The following is a 10,663-nucleotide window of genomic DNA, read 5'->3' on the forward strand; positions in this document are numbered from 1 at the left end:
AAAATTAAAAAATAAGAATCAATTTGTTATTTTCAAAATTTTAAAAGAACAATTCTTAAAATTTGATAATTATTAATAACTAATGTATAATTTATTAAAAATTTAGAAAATATGGGGATTAAATTAAAAAATTTTAAATTACTAATAATAACCAATTTTTAATTTAGTTTCTATGGCGTATGAGAGAAATTTTAAGTTATTTGATTTAATACAAAATATTTTATAGATTTTTATCATTTTAATAATTCTTATTTTTTATTGAAATAATAAATTTAATCCAAATAATTTTAAATTTTATTAAAAAATTATATTTTCTTATTAAAATATTTCATTCAAATACACTCAAAATCATCAAGTATATAGATCCTCTATTTTTTATATTTAATATTTTATTCATTTATAATCAAAGTTTGACTTAATTACTCACATTCTTAAATCACTTTTAAACCAAAAAATAAATAATTACTAACCAAAAAATATACTTAATAATATTTTTATAATTTTGATAAATTTAGAGACTATATTTGTATTGATATTGATATTGTCTCCCACATTTAGTTACTAAAATTATGGTTTACTCAAAGAAAGACTAGCAACCAAAAGAAAAGTGGCATACAAACAAACATGTACACAATCATACTCTTTCCCTATTCATTTTCATGCTCCATACTTCTTTATTTCACCTACTACCACAACCTTCTTTGTTCTCCATTTCCATAAAGCAAACCACTTCTTTCAACTTCAAGTCTCTCTCTCTCTCTCCCATGGATTGATTTGACAAAAAAATCTTCAACCAACAAGTTAATCTAGTAGTATACATAATGAATCATGTGATTCAACATCATGCTACCATTCATTCTACTAGGTGAGAATACTCTTTCATTTTCTTTTTAGTCCTTTTTATACTTTCTTGAAATTTTGAGTCAAAATTTTAAAATAACAATTTAGTCCCTTATTTTCATCATTCAAGGCAAATCATTGGTTAGAATGGATCCATTCAATCAAACTCATCAAAAGAACAACTTTAGCTACAATCCAAATTTGAACAAAACAACTCAATTAGATGATGATGATGATGATGATCAAGATTTCACAGGACTTCTAGATATCTTTGTTCATCATGCTAGCGACATTCATAACATATGCATCTATGATAACCAAGATGTATATGCTAAATTCTCCCTCACTTACAACCCTGATGAGACCTTTTCAACAAGAATCATCAATAAAGGTGGCAAAAATCCAATATTCAATGAAAACTTGAGAATGAAGATAACTCAAATGGATGCTTTATTGAAATGTGAAATTTGGATGTTTAGTAGGTCAAGAACTCACATGGAGGATCAACTTTTAGGGTTTGCTTTGGTACCAATTTCACAAATTGTTGGAAAAGGAAAAGTAACTCAAGATTATAGTCTTTCTTCAACTGACCTTTTTCATTCTCCGGCCGGAATCGTCCGATTAACACTTTCTTTAGACACATCTTTGGCATCCGAATCGAAAAATAGTTCGTCGATATCGTCGGAGGTTATTTTTCTTGATCGAAAAGTTTCTGAAGTTATGTTAGATCCAATTGAGTATTCGAGAATTGAGTTTCCTGATATAAGTGTTGTTAGGGAGAATCAACAAATGGTTTTTGAGTATTTCAACCTTGCTTGTGCCTCAAGTAACAACAAAAACTCGAGAAAGTTTCTACCTTTTCTTCATCTCGGTTCATCTCCTCAACTCGATGATTGTGAAATGATGAACTTGAGTTCGCCAAACGAGAATCGAGTTGATTCCGTTTGCATCTCTCCGGATGAAAGCATTCAGAACTCGGGTTTTGTAAGCTCGACTATCATAAACTTAAGTGATGACAGAAACTCAGCAGATTCAATTGAGAAAAAGCATCATTTAGGATGTGATTCAACGCCAACTTCAAAGAAAGAAGTTGAATCAAGAGATGATGAGAAAGAAAAGGAATGCAAGAAGGATAGGAACATAGAAGCTATAAAATTTGGACATGTTTTTTCTTCTTCACTAGGGAAAACTAAACTTGAAGCTGAAGAATGTGCTATGCAGAAGCAAATAGTGGAGATGTATATGAGAAGTATGCAACAATTTACCGAGTCCTTGGCGAAAATGAAACTTCCGATGGAACTCGACAAACCTGAAAGAGAAGATCGAAGTCGTGATGTAATTCAAAGTCACGAGAGCGAAAAATTAGAAAACGCTAAGAAAAAGGATGGATCGCGTGTGTTTTATGGTAGTCGGGCGTTTTTCTAATATGATTTTCAATTTTGTTCCGCAACTTCAATTGTGACCGCAATAAGTCACATTTGTTTTACAATATCAAAGATCACAATGTGCAAATTTTGTGGCAAAGTTTTTACCAATTCACTATGTGATTGAAATGAAATAGTGATTTTGCATGGTTATTGTTGACATTGATAGTATACAAAAACATTCCCTCAATAAAGTGAAAAATTTACATATTTTTCTCTTTACTCTTATTTTCGAGAAGTCTACTTTTTCTAAATCCCAAACAAAAAAAATTATAAGTATGAAAAGATCTCTAAAGAGAATTTAGAATATCTCTAGTTTGTTTGGGTGTTTTGTTGTTTTGTCATTTCAATTATTATGATTAGTAATCGAATCATTTATAATCAGTTTATTGCACATCTCTGTAAAAATATTTTTTTTTAATTAAATTTTTTTATTTTATAAAACGGACATTTGACTAAATGTCGACATGAGATATTTTAAATAAAAAAGTTTTGGATTAGAATAAAAAAGTTCTAACATGCTTGATTCGAATCATGCTAGTATTTGTTTTGTATCATGAAATTTTCTACTTCTTGAAAATTGATCTTGGAAAACATAATTCGAATCCTAAAAAGCCTTGATTTGAATCATAGATAAGATTGAGGATTCGAAATTTGGTGTCGGAAACATAAATGAAGTCAAATCCTTATTTGGTTTGAATCATGAAGTATTTTGATTCGGATCATTGATTGACAGGATTTTGGTTTTTGAAATAGTTTTTAAAAACGTGATTCAAATCATATTTTGATTCGGATCACATGACTCAAAATCATAATTCGAATAAAACAACCAAATTCTTAATTATTTCATCTCTTAATTCAAACCATTCCCTCACTGGATTTAAAACACTCTTTTTGTCTTTGACTTGAATTAAAGTCATGTTTACACTATTTATGTGTCTTATCTCTAGATCTTATAGAATTGCTTTCTCTCTCTAATTTACAAATAATGAAACAATTATCCATTAACCTTTGCTAAACTTCGAGGGTTCTCTATCCACACAAAAATCTCTCTTAGATAAACCTTAAAGAAAAATAATTTTGAGTGTTAATCTCTTGAAGATTTGTGTGAAGGTGTATTGGCTCAAGATCGTGGATTTGGAGTTGTTGCAACACTGTGAATTGTGTGCAGTAGTTGAAGGAAAACCAAGAAAGAAAAATGTATAGATTATAGTAATTTCTATGTATTTCAGTTTTGATTTGTGATTATCATAAATACAAAAGTAATTTGTATTAAAATTCATAGTTGAAGACAAAAACAGTTTCTTATGGCTTGCCATTAAACGCATCAAATCAGTACAAATTTTGATGTACAATTTCTCTTACTCCATCTCTTTCATTTATGCTAATTAGAAATATGATTCCTTAATATCAGCATCGTGTCCCTATTGTTTCATGTATAGTCAATAGCATTTATGTTCTAATTATAGGCTAGAATATTATGTTTCCATATTCAGTGTATAACCATCAATACTAACTTAATTATAGGATCATGCTCTCCCTTCTCATATGTATATATGTGTATATTACTTATCAATAGAATCATCACAAGTTTATACATATTATAATACTTCACTTGGTATCAGAGCGTTGTTGCCAAAAAGGCTCGTGATCCAATTAAAAACCATGGCATCCGCTGCAAATACAAACAACAAAAATGATCTTCCATTAACTATCTTTGTCAAGTTGGATATAGATAATTTTCCCTTGTAGCAGTCATTAGTCTTGCCCATCATCAGAGGCTGCGGACTTTAAGGATACATGCTAGGGACAAAGGAGTGTCCTGAGCAATATATCATAAATTCAGATTCAAGCAAGAAGTTGAATCCTTCGTTTGAAGATTGGAAAGCTTATGACCAACAACTTCTAGATTGGTTAAAGAATTCCATGACTACAGACATTGCAACACAGTTTTTGCACTGTGAAAATGCAAAGCAACTTTGGGAGGAGGCCCAAAGTATAGCTAGAGCACATACAAAGTCTAGAATCCCCTACCTGAATTCAAATTTCCATAGTACCAGGAAATGTGAAATGAAAATGCATGATTATCTGTCCAAGATGAAAAATCTTGCTGATAAACTAAAGCTGGCAGGAAATCCAATTCTCAACTCAAATCTAATCATTCAAACCCTAAATAGATTGGATTCTGAATACAATCCTGTAGTGGTAAAACTCTCTGATCAAATCAATCTCAGTTGGATTGATTTACAATCTCAATTTTTGAGTTTTGAGAGTTGAATTGAGCAACTCAATTCCTTTAACAACTTAAGTCTTAATGCCTCAGCAAATGTTGTGAACAAGACTCATTACAAAGGAAACTAGAGAAACAATAGACCTGACTTCCATGGCTCAAATGGAAACTGGAGAGGCTCCAACTTGAGAGGTTGGAGGGGAGGTAGAGCTAGAGGCAAGTTCTCTAAACCTACCTATCAAGTATGCTCAAAGACTGGTCACACAGCAGTGCAATGCTTCTATAGGTTTGACAAAACCCACTCAGGATCAAATCACTCACCAGAAGAGGAAGAAAAACTGCATTCCTAGCATCATAAGGAACCAATCAAGAAGATGACTGATACTTTGACAATGGAGCAAGCAATCGTGTGACATATCAAACTGAAAAATTCCAAGAAATAAATAACATCATGCTAATAACTATCTGATTATTGGAAATGGCGAGCAACTAGAAATTATAGCCACATGCTCTTCCAAACTCAAGTCACTTAATATACATGATGAACTATATGTGTCTAACATTACCAAAAATCTATTAAGTGTATCTAAATTGGCTGCTGACAATAACATTCTTGTTGAGTTTGATAAGAATTGTTGTTTTATGAAGGACAAGTTGACAAGGAAGGCAGTTCTAAAAGGAATACTTAAAGATGGGTTATACCATCTTTCAGAAATTGAAAGGAGCCCAAATGCTTATACATCTGTCAGGGAGAGCTGGCACATGAGACTTGGTCACCCAAACAACAACACATTAGACAAAGTCTTGAAAAATTGTAATGTCAAAGTATCACCTAGTGATCACTTTAGTTTTTGTGAGGCCTGCCAATATGGAAAAATGCACCTCTTACCCTTTAAGTATTCTTCATCTCATTCTAAGGAACCACTTAAGTTGGTTCACACTGATGTATGGGGCCCTGCACCAATAATGTCATCTTCTGGTTTCAAACATTATGTGCATTTTGTTGATGATTTTACTACGCTCACTTGGATTTATCCTTTAAAACAAAAGTCTAAAATTGCGCAAGCTTTCATTCAATTTAAACCCTTGACTGAAAATCAATACAATAAGAGAATGAAAGTAATTCAGTGTGATGGTGGTGGTGAATACAAACTTGTGCAGAGACTTGCAATAAAAGCTAGCATAGGTTTTAGAATGTCTTGTCCTTATACCTCTCAACAAAATGGAAGAGATGAGGGGAAACACATACACATAGCTGAGTTTGGTTTAACTTTGCCTGCACAAGCTCAAATGCCATTCTAATATTGGTGGGAAGCATTTGTATCGGTAAATCCATGACCATCAAGCTATGGATAAGCTAGATGTCAATAAAACCAGAGTCGCCACCGCGCTTTTATTGTTTCCAAGGGAAAAGAGAAAAGTACGAACAAAACCCAAAAATAAGAAGTTTTCCAATCAAAACTAATAAAATGCTAGAGATTACAGGTAAGGGGGTTAGTTACACAGAGGGAAGGTTTTAGCACCCAAAGTGTCCTAGGTACTCATAGGGAGCCCTTTTTGTGTACATATGTGTTTTTGTATAAAATGATGTTTGCAATAAATAGAATGAGGTGGGGGTGAGAAAAGAATCCATTAATTATATTTTTGTGTTTGACAAGACCTTCGGACTTGTGCCTACATACAACATAAAAATGAGGGATCAAAACCTCGTAGTTCGTGGTATCAATTTCAAAGTGAGTGCATTGCTTTTAACAAAATTTAAGTTTGAAAGGCACAAGGGCCTAAAATGGTTTGAATGAGTGTTAGTTCTTTTTGGCTTTTTTTTTGAAATTTTAATTCAATTATAGTTAAATTTATTTACAAGTTTGGTTAAGAAAATATTTTTAAAAATGCAATGGCATAAGGCCAAAGTTTCTAGTTTGCAATGAGGTCAAAGTTTAGAAAACAGTCACAAGCAAAAAAGATTTTAAAAGAAGGGAGAGATTTTGAAATTAAAGAAATGGGAAGGAGATGAAGAGGCTAATCCTAAGCATAAATTTAAAAGTTAAGAGTTGAAAAAATCTGACCAATGGCTGCAATCTAATAGACAAGAATGCCATATAGAAACCCAAATTTCCCTTGGACTTTAGAAACACACAACAATCAATACACAAACAGCAAGTTGAAGAGAAAGGCATCAAATAAAGATAGTCACATCCAAGCTTAACAACTCCATGATCTTCTTCAAGTTTTGTCCATGTAGCAGATGACTTCCAAGATGGCATAAGGCATAGGCTCAAAATAACAACTTCACAATAATCATGTTGCAGATGAACTTAAATGGATCTTCAATGATGTATCAGATGAAGTTTCAATTCACAAACATTTGGTCTCATGAAAGTTGACATTGGCCAAGTCCTTTGCACAGGGAATGTTGCCAAAATCTAAGTCCAATTGTCTCAGATCAAACCAACAGTCCACACAACACATTTTTTAGGGTTTTTGTTCTTATTATGTACATTAAGGTCAAAATAACACACAAACAATCATAATATACACAATCACAATATATCACAAAATATGGTCCAAGTGAACAAAGTGAAAATGACATTAACATAAACAACTTGAATGGTATGAACAATGGCAAATGAATAAGGCTTAAAAATTAAATGGGATTGAAATTAAATGACTTGAAATTAAATGTTAGTTGTTAATGAGTTAGAAGTTAGTATTGCTTTTGCTTTTGTTACGTTTAAGTCATTCTTTGGAGAACACTCAACCCACTTATCACAAGCATGAATCCTTGAACCAAGACATCTTCCAAAGGAAGGGAAAAAGGCCAAGTCTCCACACAATACCATGAAAGAGGGGAGACTTACAATCTCACTAACAAGAATGCTATACCTTTTGTGTCAAAATTTAGCGCTATGTTAAGCAATCGTAATTGGACTTATGTAGAAGTCACAACTATTTGAGGTCGAGCAATAGAGTTTTGGTGTTAATGCATGTTAGAGACATAGTATGATGACCTATGCCCATGAAACATACCACACAAAAAGAATATGCAAAGTTGGGGACCTAATCTCATCCATACTTATGTTGATTTTACAATCAACTAGCCTTAGGATATATAGACATTATAGGTCCATGACATGAATGCATAAAGAATGAGAATAAGATGAAGAGGGAGGGGAAATGGATCAAACACAAATTGGACAAAGTAGGACTTTTACCAAGCTAAGATCATTCATTCATTTTGGGAGATGGAATGTACATTCCATCAATCCCCTAAATCCAATGATCTTAACCTAACAAAGTCAAATCAACCTTGACCAAGGCCCAACAACACAAGTCAAACTCACAAAGTCAATTAAAATGGCTCTACACAATTTATTTGGCATTTAATCAATTAAAAATAATGCATTAAATTAAATATGGTTTGTCAAATTCCTAAAACCTCATCAAAACACCAAATAAATGACCATGAGATTTATCATAGGTCAAACAAGGTCAAAGGACCTTGGAGAAAATTTTTCAGAATTTTTGGAAACTTAAAAGCATTTTTAAACAATTAAAAATATTCACAAAATCAATTAAATCATGAAAAATATTAATAATGATCCAAAAAAATAATTTTAATTCAGAAAATGAAAGAGGATTTTGTTTAAATTTTTTTGGTGAAACTCTCATATTTTTTGGATCAATATTAAATTTAATATGAATTAATAAAAATAAAAGAAATAAAATGAAAATCAATTAAATCAGAAAAACGTGGACCACTTGATCTTCCTCATTAATTGAGGTGGCAGATCAAGTGGTGGAGGACGCGCGTTTCATGGTATACGCTAGTCAGTGCGCTACACAACTGGTCATCACAAGCAACGTTGATGATTAAAACATTTTGAATTGATACAATGGTTTAGAACACATCCAGCGCATCGCCGGAGCCAAGTGCTGATCATCTTCTCCGATGACCCTGGCCTGACTGGTTCTCTAATCACCATCACATAAATGAAAAAGAAGGACATGATCTTAAAGAAAAAATGGTGTAGATCACGAATATCACCTCAATTTAACCTAACTCCAAGTATATTAAGAGATACATGAAGTTGAATTTTGAGGTGTATGAACTGAGTTGTTTCGATTTGACCTCAAAGCAACTCAATATTCTTGCCTACATTGATAGGACTTCAGACAACCAAAGATCCAAGAGAATTGATGAGAATTGAGAGAAATCAAAGAGAAGAAAAATCTGGAAAAATACCTTCAATGCTGTTCTTAGCGGTAAATTCATTATCATCAAGCTATGGATAAGCTAGACATCAAATAACAAGAGTCACCACCATGCTTTTATTATTTCTAAGGGAAAAAGGAAAAAGTATGAACAAAACCCAAAAGTAAGAAGTTTTCAAATCAAAACTAATAAAATATCAGAGATTACAGGTAAGGGGGTTGGTTACACAGAGGGAAGGTGTTAGCACCTAAAGTGTCATAGGTACTCCTAGGGAGCCCTTATTGTGTGTATATGTATTTGGTACAAAATGATGTTTACAAACAAATAGAATATGGGGATGAGAAAAGAATTCATTAATTATATTTTTGTGTTTGACAAGACCTTCAGACTTGTGTCTACGTACCAACATGAAAATGAGGGATCAAAACCTCGTAGTTCGTGATACAAATTTCAAAGTGGATACATTGCTTTTAATAAAATTAAGTTTGAAAGGCACAAAGGCCTAAAAATGGTTTGAATGAGTTAGTTCTTTTTGACTTTTGAAAGTTTAGGTCAAATATAGTTAAGTTTATTTACAAATTTGATTTAAGAAAAGAAGTTTGAAAATGCAATGGCATAAGGCCAAAGTTTCTATCTTTTTGCAAAGTGGTCAAAGTTTAGAACAAAATAAGTTCAATCAAAGAATATTTTGAAAAGGGAGGGAGAGATTTTGAAATTAAAGAAATGGGGAGAAGATGAAGAGACTAATCCTATTCACAAAATTAAAAGTTAAGAGTTGAAAAGATATGACCAAATGGGTAGCAATCCAATAGACAAGAATGTCAATAGAAACCCAGATTTCCCTTGGACATTTAGAATCAAGCAACACACAAATGCACAATTATATTATCTTGAAGAAAAAAGGCATCAAATAAAGATAGCCACATCCAAGTTTTAGCCATTCCATGATCTCCCTCATATTAGCCCATGTAATAGATGGATTCCACAAGTCACAGGTTCAAAATAATAGCTTCACACTGATCATGTTGTATATGAACTCATAGGGATCTTGAATGATGTATCATATGAAGTTTCAAATTGCAAGCACTTGGTTTCACAGAAAGTTGGCATTGGCCAAGTCCTTTAGCATAGGAATGTTGCCTAAGTTCTAAGTCCATTTGTCCAAGATCAAACAAACATTCCACACAAAAGTTTTTTAGGGTTTTTTGTTGTTATTAAGTACATTAATGGTCAAAGACTATACAAACAAGCAAAGTATACACAAACAAGATATATCACACAATATGGTCCAAGTGGACAAAGTGAAAATTGCATTAACATAAACAATTAGAATGGTATGAATAATGGCAAATGAATAAAGGCTAAAATTAAATGACATTAAAGTAAATGGCTTGAAATTTAAAGTTAGTTGTTAATGAGTTAGAACTTAGTATTGTTTTGCTTTTGCTTTTCATTTTTATACATTCTTTGGAGAATACTCAACCCACTTATCACAAGCATGGATCCTTGAGCCAAGACATCTTCCAAAGGAAGGAAAAAATGCCAAGTTTCCAAACAATACCATGAAAGAGGGGAGACTTACAATCTCACTAACTAGAATGTTATGCCTTTTGTGTCACAAATTTAGCGCTATGTTAACTAATCGTAATTGGACTTATGTAGAAGTCACAACTATTTGAGACCAGGCAATAGGATTTTTGTGTTAATGCATGTTAGAGACATAGTATAATGGACTATGCTCATGAAACATACCACACACAAAAAGAATATGCAAAAGAGGTGGCCTAATCTCATCCATACTTATGTTGATTTTTCAATGAACTAGCCTTAGGACTTTGAAATATCATAGGCCAAATGAGATGGATGCATAAAGAATGGGAATGAGATGAAGAGGGAGGAGAATGGATCAAAACTCAAATTGGTCAAAGGAGGACTTTTACCAAATTAATATTATCC

General features: G+C 32.4%; 1 protein-coding gene across 2 annotated transcripts; it reads left to right on the forward strand.

Annotated features, from left to right (window-relative positions):
- The first annotated feature begins 598 nt into the window (after positions 1 to 598).
- On the forward strand, positions 599 to 2,472 carry LOC127117836 (uncharacterized). Of its 2 annotated transcripts, none has more exons than XM_051047952.1 (2): positions 599 to 865; positions 949 to 2,472. In XM_051047952.1, the coding sequence occupies exon 2, from the start codon at positions 988 to 990 to the stop codon at positions 2,263 to 2,265; it is 1,278 nt and encodes a 425-aa protein (XP_050903909.1). In that variant the 5' UTR covers positions 599 to 865; positions 949 to 987; the 3' UTR covers positions 2,266 to 2,472. The 2 variants fall into 2 exon arrangements, with proteins under 2 accessions (XP_050903909.1, XP_050903908.1); XM_051047951.1 differs by having other exon boundaries at positions 603 to 865; positions 971 to 2,472.
- The last annotated feature ends 8,191 nt before the right edge of the window (positions 2,473 to 10,663 follow it).

This window comes from Lathyrus oleraceus, chromosome 2 (genome assembly GCF_024323335.1).
Source record: "Lathyrus oleraceus cultivar Zhongwan6 chromosome 2, CAAS_Psat_ZW6_1.0, whole genome shotgun sequence".
Taxonomy (NCBI): domain Eukaryota; kingdom Viridiplantae; phylum Streptophyta; class Magnoliopsida; order Fabales; family Fabaceae; genus Lathyrus; species Lathyrus oleraceus.